Source organism: Trachurus japonicus, chromosome 14, assembly GCF_045865225.1.
Source record: "Trachurus japonicus isolate A0001 chromosome 14, Traja_1.0".
Taxonomy (NCBI): domain Eukaryota; kingdom Metazoa; phylum Chordata; class Actinopteri; order Carangiformes; family Carangidae; genus Trachurus; species Trachurus japonicus.
Window position 1 is genome coordinate 19380788 of NC_140920.1, and position 14438 is coordinate 19395225.

Consider the following 14438-nt stretch of genomic DNA (forward strand, 5'->3'; position numbering starts at 1 on the left):
GACTCAGGCCTCAAGTAATCAAGTAATGTCACAAGTCAACAGCTGTGTGGTGTGCAAGTCTGTTTGTCTGTGCATAGGAGAAAGAATTTGAGTTTGTGTTTATAATGCAAGTGTGTCTCCATTTCAGTGTGTGTGTGTGTGTGCTGTTTAAATCTTTGACCCAGGTTAGATGTCATTTCCTCTCCAAATCCTTCAACGTCCCACACTCATACACACACACACACACGCACCCACACACACACACATAAAAGAAAAACACTTTTCTCTCTGCTTCACATTCATCCTCTTGAAAAGACACTCACTGTAATAGTGTGTTCATCCACATAAACAGTTCTTGACACACATATCCTTTCTCTTACCCATTCTCAGACACACACACAATCACATTCAGACAAATGCGCACACACACACACACAGACAGGCACAGCTTTCTGAGGAGGGAGGTGAAGGGAGGGAGAGGACAGGGGTGTTTCACAAATTGCATGCAGACTTTTTGCATCAAGTGTCAGCCCTCCTGCCTCCTCTCCCTCCTCCTTCCTCACTTCAGTGAACTCTTAAGTCAAACACACCCTCGGTATGAGCCGTGACGGAGCAAACGCTGCCCACATGGGTTAGAAACTCTGCAGAGAAGTGAGCTTTTCTTCTGTGGGAATATGTAACTGTTGAACGTTATGTGGAATATGGCTCAGACCCCAGCGGTAAAAACTCCATTGCGGAGATCCTTCAGCGAGCATGTGAAAGACTCCACCAACAAGGCTTGGGATGTCTTCTGGAAGAGCGTGAGGGAGAGGCGGCTGTGGGGTGAGTTGGGATACAGATGTGAATGCAGATTATTTAGCTGGCTGTCAGCTCGGGAAGAGGAGGATACACAAAGTTGCACAGTTGCAGAAGCTCACCCTGGTTATGACATGGTTAAAACCTTCTGTCACTGTATGTGTCAATTTGTAGCAGTTTTTTTCTCTTCCTCCAAATGTTTTTCTAAACCTTGTGTTACAAACTTGCAATTAATATTTGAGTTCATCTTACCTGAAAGCTACATCCACAAGAGAACCTCTGACCTTAAAGAATAAATGAGTTCCACCTTAGGTCTGAATGGTACTACTTAAAAAAAAAAAAAAAAAAATCATTTCCTGCAGGTGAAACTCTTTTCTTTCATTTAGTTCTCCTTTTGAGCCTTTTGGCAGATGGGAAAAGAAAAGAAAAAAACTTTATGAAAGAGCGTTTGAGTTCAGTAATGGACTGAACAGGCAAAAGAGAAGATCAAGTGCAACAGTGTGAGCACAAAGCCAGTGACATTAGTGTTGAGCAGACATCTGCTCAACACTAAGTTGCTGTCACAGATCGAAAACACAGTCGCAGCTGCTGCACAGTTCAAAACCTTGTTTGCTTTGGTGATTGCAGTAAATTAATGTCAACCAATGTAAAGCTGTAGCTCTTCAGCATGTTTGAATTACATCTGAACTTGATCAGATGTATTAGGTTTAGTCTCCAGCACCAATGACTGTTAGCAGAGACATAGACTTTAATATCTTTCAAACCACCTGCTAATGCTTTTTTCAATATAGTACAATATTCTTTTTGTCAGAATTATAACACTTTGTATACACACAGTTCTGTTGTAGAAAGACTCGTTCATTGAGAAATTGGGGCACATACTGTATGCACAAGTCTATACAGGAGCTGCAACTTCACACCTTAAAGGGATAGTTCACCCAAAATTCAAATTATTCATTATCTACTCACCCTCATGTCGACTAAGGGCTGGGAGAAGTTTCAGAGTCCTCCGTGCCTTCTCTGAGTTACAGCGGGGCTCCGTGCAGCACTGCACTGCCATATGACGGTAGAGAACGGGGCTCACTTTTCTTCGTCCAAAAAACATCCAAATACCTATAGTGCTCGTCTGTAATGTCCCTCTTGTATTGAAGCCCCAACATGAGAAATTGTTCCGAAGAAAATTAATAAGTCTTTCTACTAAGCTTGTTTGCAGCGGAAGCTCCCAGTGTTGCTCTGCCGGAATCTCGCGCAATTTGCGGAGCCGTGAACTGGGTGTCAATGCAAATCGCGCGAGATTTGTGCAGACACAGGCAAAGCAGTGAACTGAGACACTGGGAGCTTCCGCTACAAACAAGCTTAAAACATAGATTTATTTAATTTTTTTCTGAACAATTTCTCATGTTAGGGCGTCAATACCAGAGGGACATTACAGACGAGCTGTGTGGAGGTATTTGGATGTTTTTTGGTGTGTCTTTTTGGACGAAGGAAAGTGAGCTCCGTTTGCTACCGTCATATGGACATGCAGTGCTGCACAGAGCCCCCCTGTAACTCAGAGAAGGCACGGAGGACTCTGAAACTTCTCCCAACCCTTAGTCGACATGAGGGTGAGTAGATAATGAGTGAAATTTGAATTTTGGGTGAACTATCCCTTAAGGTAGTACAGTACAGTATTATTCATAATTTTATTTCAAACCTGATTTATGTGTACTGCCTGGACTGCATATTCCCCATCTCTTAACATCATGGTTGAGGTGCTGCATCTTGATATCTATCGTGTAGATTGCACAACAGCTTCCACCAGCATGTGAGCTGTAGCTGAGTATTTTCCAACAGTGGTCAGAGACTGTGAAGGTGACACTCAGGGCGCTAATGGAGTCCAGGGACTTCCAGGAAACCAGCATGTCCTCCACACTGAGAAGTCTCCTGGTATCCGACAGACCCCGAGAGGTCAGAGGGTCATCCTCAGCAGGCGTCCGGGAGTGTTTCATCACTATTAACACAAAATAGGTTTTAATAGATCAGTGAGTCTGGGAGCACTGCGAGAAAATGGTGTGCTTTTTTTTTACCGTTCTGGAGGTAGATTTGTGTCGTTTGTGGGCTTGTTAGGTGAGCTTGTGACTAGAAGGTTAATTCACTGAACTGGCTGGGAAAATGTCAAGCTGACCCTGAGCGCGGCTCCTCACCTCCACCTCCGGTGGCCGCGTGCTGAGGAGCACGTCCCAGGTGTAAGTGTGAGCGGCTGTGTGAATGTAAAGCAGGGAGCTGTGAAGTGACGTCGCAACAGCGGCTAAATATAGCAGCCAGTGGAGCTTTGAATGACCTGCGGAGGTAAACTGAGAAAAAAAAGTTTAGAGCTGAACAAGCTTTTCCTCCATTTGTCTTTCACATTTAACCCAGCTCATGTGAGTGGAGAGGAAAACAATGTAACTTTGAGAAGTTCGATATGTGATGAAATCACTGAGCAGTCATGTGTTGTTGTGTTTCTTCCTCTAGGTTATAATGAGCTTTTGGAATAATATTCTTTTACATTATCGTTTTAAATTGTTTTAAATTTTTAAAACAAAGACCCTATTATTGGAGTTGTGCACTTTGGTTACTGTAAAATGCACCACTGTCGTTTTGCAGTTGAAAAAGTTCAAGGTGCATAAAATCATGAAGAACATGTGAAAGTCACTTTGATCTAATCTGGCCTCACATGAAACGATTGGATGTTTTGGTGATAATTGGGACAAACTTGAAATAATGAGTCCACCTGGATTTATCAGTGTCCTGTTTCCTTGGTTGTTTAAAGCAGTTTGTTTATCCGATGAGTTTGTGGTGCAGGTGTCAGTTGTCAGTCCTTTTGATGTGGACAGTATGTTATTCTTGGCTTTAACCTAGTTGTTCAATGTTTACCTAACCGACACAACTACTATAGTTTGTTTGAAATGTTATTCAACAATATCGGAATACAAAAGTGTTTATTACTCTTTTTAATGACCACATTTATACACATGAAAATGTAAAAAAGAAGCCTGGAATGTTCAAATCCAGCTTCTCTCTTCTCTTACAACCACACAGCTGGACAACCACTGCACAAAGTTGTATTGTTGTTTAGGAGAAGCGTCCCCAAAGTTATGTAACTATCCAGGTAAAATCAGTTCTAACAGATTTGTTAGAAAGGTTTTTTTTGTCTGCTACATGTGGTAAGTCTTAGGCTGTGAATACCCTGATCACATGTGTATCAAATGTTTGTGGAGCGTGGTGTGACTGATGAGCTGCAGGAAGGTGAGGCAGGACTCTTTCAGGGCTGTAAATGTACCACAGAGATAAACTGAGAAGTTGAATAACCCAGACTCTCATTCGCCCCTGCTTAAAACTCAGTGTCTACCTGTGTGTGAGCGCGTGCACATGTCTGTCAACGTGTGAATCAGTGTGTGTGTGTGTGTGTGGGGGGGGGTTAAATTCTGTGTGTTTGTGTTTTATTCCAACAGCTGGTTCTGCTTTTTCTGTGGGAGCTGATACCTTTCTCCAGCTGTGTGTACTCTTACATCTGTGTGTGTGTATGTTTGGATTAAATCAACAGATGACGTAAGGGCAGTTGTGCTGACTGATTGGCTGAGATGGATTATGTTGTTCCGTGCTAATCCAGCAGAGAGAGAGAAGGAGATTTTCTTTTTATGAACCACAAACCTGCTTTTCTTACTAAACTGTGTGAGCTTTTATAGACTTTTTATAGACATTTATAGACTTTTCCTGGCAGCTGCCAATTGCCATACTGTACATTTCTATAGGATATTGAAATCAGTTTAAGAACAATCAAAACCTGCACAAAGAGTTATACACCATGAAATCAAACAAAGTAAAACGTATGCAAACAATGAAATGCAAACACAAAAAACAGATGTAAATTACAAACATAAATTTCAGTTTATTACTGTATGATACATGTGGTATTATTTTATGTCCAAATAATTACTAAAATGAAGAATTAAAATTAGTCCCAAGCATAATATATTCTGGAAATCATCTAGATGCTCCTAAAGCAACTGCATCTTGAAAAGAAATGTTTGCAGCACTGTTAGTGTGTGATCATGGGGGAGGACAACCTGTTTCCTCAGGACCAGCTGTGCATCAGTTGTACTTTTCTTTCATCCCTTACTGTCTCAGTCCCTCCACCATGGGACCCACATTACCTCTTTGTCCCTCTTGATCGTCACACTGTCCTAATATTTATGCCACTGCTAAAAAGTTGTCATAACTCACAGCCCAAATATGGTCTTCCATTCAAACCTCTGCAGGCGGCCACTCGTCCAAACACAGTCTCTGCCAGACACACTCTGTAAACTCTGCCTAACACTTCATCACCGATATGATACGATGATGTTCTCCAGAAGCTCCAACGTCAGCGGCTGATGCAAGTTGGAATTTAATCCCTACGAATGTGGAGACGTGTGCAAATATGCTGAGAATTTATTCAACTGCAATGCAAAGATTTTGCATGTGCATTTACAGGTTTTTAAAAACGTAAGAACATATTTCTTGAGTTGTAATGTTTCTGTTCCTCAGCAGCACAAAAGGCTTTGATATAACAAGGGGTATTGGTTTGGGTTGTTTAAGGCCACATTACTCAAAGTCCATATAGTGCCTGAGCTTGTGCAGAATGAGCATTGTTTGTCCAAATAAAATCTGCAAAGAACCTTTGCGCTTGGCGACTAAAGCTGGCATCAGTGCAGTAAATCAGCACATGAAAAGAGTGGGTGTGATCAGTTTTCTGTGGTGGTTAAGTTTAATTGCTTACATGTCATATCTGCAGGAAATTAACAGACACTCTGAGAGTTTATGATTCAGTTTAATGAGGTAATACTGAGAACAACACGAGCCCACTCTTTGTAGATTTCAGGGAAGAAATGAGAAACCCTTTTATTTTGTTTCACAAAATGACTATAGTTTATAAAATGTCTTGTGTACAATGATTATGTGGTTAATTATTTACAGGCCTATTTATGTTTACACAGTTATGTTCAACTATGAATGTTATTTACTTATTAACTTGGTTAAATTTTTGTAACTGCATCTTTGAAAAATACCCTGAGGAAGCGATGGGCCGTACTGTGCCGAGGCTTCGGGGCATGTGTCGAGAAATCCACAAGTCTTTTATGAAGCGCATATCGAGGCTTGCTTTAGCGCGAGTGACGTCACTTGTGACGTCTGAAGCTTCGCTGGTTCAGTAAGTTTTTCCAGTGATTAACAAACATGTATAAAGCTCAATAGATCCCCGCAAAATTTCTGTTATTTTTCATGTTGGAGTTTTGCCAATTTCCAAGTTGAAAAAATATTATTTCTTACTATAAACACACCATCATCCTAGTATTCATAACTCCCATCTTTGAAAACAATGCAACAGTTTTAAATAAATATCTACTGTAATGTCTTATCAGAATTATTTAAACATTGACTAAAATAATACTGACAAATTCTTTCTTTTTTTTTTACATTAATAAACCTGTATTACCATTACACATTAATCACAATGTTAGATAAATGAATGAATGGACCACACAAAATCAAAGTAAGATGTTTTTATTTCTATTCTTGGCAGTGATAATTCCCATTCTGACACATCACAAATAGTTGAAATGACAAAGGTTTTGACCAACAGGGGGGTTTGTGTGCACATGAAGCCTCGAGAAATGAACCTTTTTTTCAAACCATTTGGATGGAAAGCTTCAAGGCTTCAGGAGGCTTCATCTGGCCATCACTACCCTGAGGCCATGTTTTTTACTTAACCACAGTGTCAAATCCTTCTAGCTTCTGACTGGTGAGTTAGGCTTCATGTGATTCAGAAACAGGAAGAGTTGTTGTGATGCAGACAAAGTGTGGAGAGCAGGTAAACACTCAGAGAAGCTAAAGCATGCAAGGTTGGATGGTGGGGCCGGGGCTTAGGGCATGGATGACCGTTGTGACATCACAAAGCCCTGACAGCTGGTTTTAAGGCTCATTTTCTGAATACAAGATATATGCATTGCTCTGTAGCTACCTTCACAGTTTGAGCATAAAACCTAGAGGTGTTTAAGCTAAGATTGAGTTTGACTGACACATGCACATCTACCTTCATACAACAAGGAACCTTGATTTACAAGTTAATCCTCCAGCAATCAAAAATGTAAAATGTTCTGTCTGCAGGATTTTCCTTTTCAAAGGAGACGTAGAGGCTTCTTCTGTTTATCCACACAAACAGAAACCAAATCGTTCAATGATTTTACAGTTAAGTAGCCTCACATAGTGAAGTGCTTCTTAAGGATAAAGATGATTAAAACTGAAAATGAGAAAGCAGCAAGACATAGGGGCTCCGAGCCAAATGTGAAAAAGGGGATCAATGTGAAGCCCGGTGTTTATTCTGTAGTGATCAGAGATGGGCCAAATTAAACAGCCATGTGAGGAAAAGGAGAAGAAGAGGAAGAGGGGTGAGAAAAGGAGGCAGAGAAACAAGATCTTTCCTCATGTCTCTGCAGCTTTGACAGACACCTGCTCCTCCAGCTTTGGTTTTGCAACTTGTGTGGTAAATTAATCTGAGGTGCAGAGCGTGAGACAGACAATATTAAACCACAAGGTTTAAACTCTGGTGACCAAGTATAAAAGAAAATATACACTCGTTATTCTCCCTGGAGGCTGTAGAGTTTGGGTCACATCCAGTTTTCATAATAACAAAATCATCGCAATCAGTGCTTTCCCACACTGAAGCAAGGTAAATCTCAGCTGAGCTTTCCAACATTCACATTGTCAAATTCAATCCACCGTGCCCCTTGGAAACAATCTGCTACAGTGCATCTTACCACAGGTAACAGGAGCAGAATCCACACACCAAGTCTGTTTTGTTTTTTGTTTTTTTTCGTCTGAAATGTACGCACATTTAAAAGTAAATTTGACCTCATGTTGTGTCGATCACTGACTTCAAAACGCCACCAAAGTTTTTGGAACAGGTTTGATTTTCTGCATATTTTGCATCTGTAAAAAGCCTTTCTGATCATGGATGACGGAAGTTGGTCATCTTTTTGTTTAATGTGTGGCTCCAGTAGAGCTAATAATCCATCAAACTGGACCACTGACATGCTAAAATTAAACCATGGAAGTGATTGTGATAATTCTGCAGCTCATTTACAAGCAGGTCCCCTTGGTCTTGACGTCCTTTCGGGATTGGATGGACACAATATATTCTTTTTCTATTCTTATTTTTCAATAAGAGAGAGAAATCATCCTCACTGTGTGACGCCTTTTGTCTACCTTTCCAAAGTTTGGAACAGAAAATAAAAACGCACAGTAATAATACGCAGCGGACTCACTGTATATGTGTCTGTGCATAACGGTTTTTGTCAGGTGACGGATTAGAAAAACACATACGAAAAAAACAGACTTGGCATGAGGACAAAGATCTGATTTGAGTGTCGGCCAAAACTTCATTATTTCCCTGCTGTTTTCTGTCTTCACTTCCCTCTCCCTTTCTCTTCCCTTCTCTTCATATAGACTGCATGTCTCCTGCTCCTGGATTTCATCAACAGTATTACCTCATACTTTCTTCTCTTCGTTCCCTCTCTCCTCTGTCTGGTGTCACTCTGGCTGTATTCATATGACAGGCTAAGGAGAGTGCAGACTGTGTGTGCGTGTGTGTGTGTGAGGGTATTTTACTATTATGATCAAGGCTACAGTTTGGGAAAAAAAAAAAAAACCTTTCCAGATGTGAAGTGGGGGGTAAAAATCCATCTGGAATAAAAGGTAAAAGATTCAGATTTCAGGTTTCTCTACTAGCACATGTCTGACTTGTGCTGTTTACTGAGAGCCCTCCCCCACACACACACACACACACATTCCTTCAAAATTCATGAATATTTTACCGTACAGAGCCCTCCAAATCATTTTTATCAAAAATTGTTTGATTACTGGAGATGCAATCTGAGCGTGAGGAGATGAGAGTAAGAAGGAAGCAGGTCTTCCTGTCCAGAATGAGAATGACTGACTTCTGCTTGTAGCCCACAAGAAAATATGTCGCTACAGCAGACGAGCCAGAGAGTGGCTTGGTATACTGAGGCTTTAAATGTTAGCATCGACCACATCCTCCTCACTGAGTGAGTGTTAATGCTTTCAGGATCAGTCACAGAGAGCTTTGTCTTTCTCAGCCTTTGAAAGAACGTCTGGTGAGCGTCAAAGTTAACAGGTGGCAGCTTAATTTCAGTATCTAGTAACCATTTTTTTTATCACTTTCCCATGTTTTCTGTATTACTTTAAGTGTGGCCAATGTACGTCTATTTCCTAATGTCATTCCCTGGTGTCGAGACTTCTCTTTGTGTTGTGCATCTTACAGTATGTGCACTAATGATGAATGTTTGCATCATGGTTAGGTTTAGAGGGTTTGCATTAGAGCGTTGCAAGTCAGGAATTGGAGCATTAGGGATTTTGAGATAGAGAATAGGGGGTTAGGGTTAGGTTTATGAGGATAGAGAATTCTGGTTTAGGGAATTAGGGGGAAATCAGAAAGATTGGGACTTTGAGGCTTTGGGTAAGGTGTTGGGGGTTAGGGTTAAGAACTTGGAGTTCATGACCTCAGGTAACGTTTCAGGGAAGATCCAACGAAATGACTTTAAAAGCTGACAATGGTGGCGAATATGTAGAAATGGACATTAAACTCTATAAAGCACTATTTAATACATCTCAGAAGAATGTGTCCTCATTCATTCATCAAGTGATTACAGTTGAAAATATTACTCTGCTTCAGTGCAAACCCCCTACAAAAACACAAATAAATGAAATGCAGTCGCAGCATCGTTAACAGGACATGTCCATTAATTTGGTTTTGGGGCTCTGCTGTTTCCTATTTTAGTTCCTTCTTAGATTTTAATTCCTTCAGGATGCTTTGGTGCTGGGAAACATATTTTTTGCCAAATATCAGTGCTTGTCCCACATAATAACTGTATGTCTGCACGATTTCATCAAACTGAATGACTTTGCATCATTTCCCCCAGACTTATTTGGTATCTGTCTAGATTTTGATCTGAAGTTTTATGAAACTGAGTTAAGTTTGACCACACAGCAGGCATTCATGGGAAAAATCCATCAGGTTGCTTGTGTTGATGGGGTTGAAAAAAACATCTGCCTGTTTCTCAACAATGAGAAGCACATGAGGTTGTATTAAAGCGTCAGAGGGATGAAAAGGAAACGTAAAAAGGAGGCAAAGTGAAGCCAGAGTCCCATATTCCACAGTATTTATTCTGTTGGTTTTATTATGTTGGAGGGTAAGTGCTTCAGCAGCTTCCAAAGAGAGCAGAGAGACGAGGTGGTGGTGGTGAGGAGGAGAAGGAGGGAGCGACCTGAGAGCCACACAGACGGACCCAAAATGGCTGCTTTGCTCATCACCTTTCAGACTGGGAGGCGGTTGTGGCAGTAAACCAGGGCACAGCAGAGGAAAATAGCTTATCTGAAATGATTGTGCTCTCTCGGAGCAACAGGGCGTCCTGTGGCTTACAGAACCTGTTTGTTACTGGTGCAACATGGTTGGATAGATCTTTTTTTTTTTTTTTTTTTTGTATTGTGATGTAGGACCCCAGGAAGAATAGTTGCTGCTGAGGCAGTGACTAATTGGGATCTATAATAATAAACAAATAAACTTTTCATCCTGAGGCAGCAACAGTTTTTGCCAGTTTGAGTTGAAGTCACATCATAGATGAAATCCCCCTCATTCCCATTTTGCCTTGTTTTTTAAGAGCTATATTTTTATTTGTGATCAGTTTGGCAAACCTTTATCTCAATAAACGTTAAAGTTTAAGTCATCAGGAACTGCTATGAGAATAATGGTATCCAGCTGTCCATTGTTTACACTGCCTATCTGTGCAGGGCAATGGTAGGAGTAATAGAATGTACACAAAGATATGTAGTTTGTTCTAGCACCACACACAATAGAGTAATAAAAGAAGCATAATAGAACAGTCTCATAATAAATAAATGCACAGAGAAATTGATAAATGCACAAAAGAAGATTAACAAATGTATTTGGGGACTCAAAACACAAATGCATTTTCAATGCACACACAAATATGAAACACCAGGTCTTGCCACAGTTGCCTGCTGCAGAGTGTGATGCTCCATTGGCCGAGGCAGACTGCGCATCTCAGAGACCACCGAGACTGAAGACCCGTCTGCCTCGGCCGTCTTATGACGAACCTCCGCCACGGCGAAGCCCCTCACTCTGTGGCAGCAGGCGGTGGGCGGCGGTGGCATGACACTTACTGTATGGAATGAAACATATTTGTGTGCACATTGAAAATGTATTTGTGTTTTAAGTTGCATATATAGGCCCTACTGTATATATAAAAATCCCCAAATACATTTGTGAATCTTCTTTTGTGCATTTATTAATTTCTGTGTGCATTTATTCATTATGAGACTGTTCTAGCTCCATAATTGTGTGCCTAAGACTTTTCAGATTCCAGACAGCTCATTTTCATTTAAACATCTCTTTTGTTTAAGCCTCGGGTTCATATAACTCCAGAGTTGGTTGAATTGCGGAACTGGGAATGACGGCACATTCCAGTTGACCATACTTCAGTTATGAGTTGGTAACAAGTCAGAGAAATAATTTTGTTAGCCATTGTCCAGCTTTCACTAACTGCTGTAGATGTGTGGATGCCTCAGCCTCACAAATCCTTTTGTTAAAACACCTGTGAAAAATCTTTGTATACGTGTGCTTCACACCCTGTTTAAGCACCAAGTGCCTCACATGAAAAAAATGACGCTGATCATTACAAAGGTGCGCCTTTCTATGCAGCATCAATTTGTTCTGGCACGACTTTTCATGTTCAGTAGAGTGATAATGTTTGGAGTTTGTTTACAGTGCAAGCTTTCCACTCTTTATTCCTGTTTTTGGTGTATTTGTGTGGCCGTGTTGCAGCGCCACTACAGTATATACTGCAGCGTATTGAATCGTTTTCTGAAAGACACAGAAACTGTATGGTTAATATGGAGACCTGAATATTTGCTTATTCATCGAAAGTCATATCATCATCACAATATTGAACAGTGTCATCGCACATGTCACATTTTGCTGATATTGTGCAAATACCATGACCCACATTAACATACTCAGGTTTAGCCAGTTCTTGTATGACTAACAAAAAACAAAGATCTGTTGTGTTATACTCTCTATAATCAGGATCTAATTTACAAATGGGACAAGACTGAAAAGGCGCATTAAATGTAGTCATTCAAATTTACATTCATGTTCACATTTCTTTAGGTGTTGTTATGATATTTTGTTCCCTGCAGTTTTTCATTTATTTCTCTCCCTTCAGAACCTGTGTGAGTTCACATCAGAACACCGTTCACTTTTTTTTAGAATAATATTCAGCATCATTTTTCAGTTGTTACTGTCAAACCAGCTCGCCCTGTGCCTTTCGGTCCCGATTAGCTCGTCTTGTTGTTTTAATTAATCCCCTCTTGTGTCATTGTTCCACTTCCTGCTGCAGGCCCCACCGTGATTTGTGTTGTCGTTTCCATGTCCGCAGAATGTTTTGGGGGTGTTGAGCTTTTTGTTCACATCTGCTGCAAAAAAGACAGAAACTGAAAACCAGTTCTAATTCTCTCTTTCTAAGCTGTGTGTGTGTGTGTGTGTGTGTGCGCGTGTGCGTGTGTGTGTGTGACCGTTGTTGTTTCCCCAATGAGAGCTTCCTCTGGCAATGTGCGCCCACCTGAATGGAGGTTATGTTATTTTTCATATCTGTGGAAAAACTCCCTGGACCTGGCCATCATTTGTGTATCTGCGGCTGAATAACTTTCCGTATCGTTACCCAGGGGAGGAGGAGAAGAAGGAAAAGAGAACGAAATGGCTATGTATTTCTTTCTTGCTACTTTTCCAATCTTGTAGGGGGACACATTATAACGGTGGAGGCAACAAATTGGTTGGGACAATGCAGGACAGCAGCATTGTGTTGGTTCGGCGGACGGCAGCAAGTCATCTTGCTCAGCGCTGCCCCCAAACAGACCTCATTTTCCTTCTGTGAAGAGTTAGCATGTACACACTGCTGCAGGGCCGGCAGCTTCAACTGCAGACAAAAAACAACAACTTTTTTATTATAATATGATGTATATTATAAAAATAAAAACTGATTATTTAATTTGCATTTAAATTAAGTACCATTTAACTAACTTTTTTTCACATCTAATTAATTAGAACGAGAATGTCCTGATATATAATTCTGCATTGTCTTTCGATAGATTGAGTAAAGGGTCCCAGTACCACATGCATCTGTCATTTTCTGCTTCGGGATGTGTACAGTATCAACTCACCAGTGGAAGTAACCTTAAAGAAGTTTAGTATATAAAAAAGTGCTAAAGTCCAAAATGTGATTTTTCCGACCTTCATCTTCTGTCCAGAAATTCAGCCAAATTGCTTCTGACCAAAGATCTCATCAAATGTCCAACAGTGCAGATACACTCACATCTCTATTATCCGAGTGCACAGCCACATCCCAACAAGTCAACACAAGTTGTGTCGCATTTCTACACACTGTCTGCTCAGCTAGTAGCAGTTTTTATCAGAGGCACTAACAAAGTTCAGCAGGTTCATTGAAAAGTTCTCAAACTTTGAAATGAGGTTTGAGTCCAACATTCTCTCTTCTTTAGCTTTGGTTAGTGTTTTTTTTTAATTATTATTGGCTGATGAGGCAGAAAACAAGTACTTTGATCAACTTGTTGTCAACTCTGTGGTGATGGGCAGATGTTGTCTGAGCCTGTTGAAAATGGGGTTGATGAATGTCAAGTGCAAACAAGAAGCTAAAAGACCCTGAAGCGCTTCATAATTCATGTTCACTGTCTATTGAGCACCACAGTATCTCCACACTGCAGATCATTATGTGATGTGCTCCTAATAGAAAAAAGCACGATTAGTGTTACTGTAAACTGTTTTCTTGTCTGTAACAACATCTATTGCACGTCTGTCCGTCCTGGGTGAGGGATCCCTCCTCTGTTGCTCACCCTGAGGTTTCTCCGATTTTTCCCTGTTAAAAGGGTTTCCATGGAGTTTTTCCTCAGTCGATGTGAGGGTCTAAGGACAGAGGATGTTGTTACGATGCCATGTAAAGCCCTTTGAGACAAACTGTTTGTAAAAATGGGCTATACAAATAAAATTGCCTTGCCTTGCCTAGTGCAGTTTATCCAGATTAATACAGAAGCCCTATGGATCCAAACATTCATACATTTTTTATCCTCCATTTTCCCAGATTTGTTTTCTCGAGATCAGGAGAAAACTAAGATTACGGAAGCGTATTGCTGCCACACCGAGAAAAAAAAGGGGCTCAGTATCACGTAATTACATAAAAAGTTTATTGTTATAACAATATATTTTCACATTTGAACAATATATTTTTCACCTTATTTCAAGATATGACATTTTCACGTTATAATTTGAGAGGTGCCATGGCTAAGCCATGCTGGCAGAGAATGAGGAGGAGCAGAGCTGTAGCATCAGCACTAGCAACTACCTGGAGCCCACATTCAGGGGAATGTGACAGTGCTGTTGGGTAAAATGCTAGGATGCAGTAGTTGTTGGAAACAGTAGCATCGGCACTGGCTACTACCTGGAGCTCGCAAGAACGGAGCCTGGGTTAGTTGAACATGGCAGTGCTGTTTCATTTGTATAT

At 40.7% G+C, this 14438-nt stretch overlaps 1 protein-coding gene across 5 annotated transcripts in view; it reads left to right on the top strand.

The window, feature by feature from the left end:
- Positions 1-548: 548 nt before the first annotated feature.
- LOC146974673 (rho GTPase-activating protein 7) overlaps positions 549-14438 on the top strand; it is a 103695-nt gene continuing 89805 nt past the window's right edge. For 4 of the 5 annotated variants that reach the window (XM_085798230.1, XM_085798235.1, XM_085798231.1 and 1 more), the window contains exon 1: positions 549-801. In XM_085798230.1, coding sequence (XP_085654356.1) covers positions 672-801 — 130 coding nt within the window. In that variant the 5' untranslated portion in view covers positions 549-671. The remainder of the gene's footprint in view (positions 802-14438) is intronic. The other variant, XM_085798232.1, reaches the window with a different exon arrangement.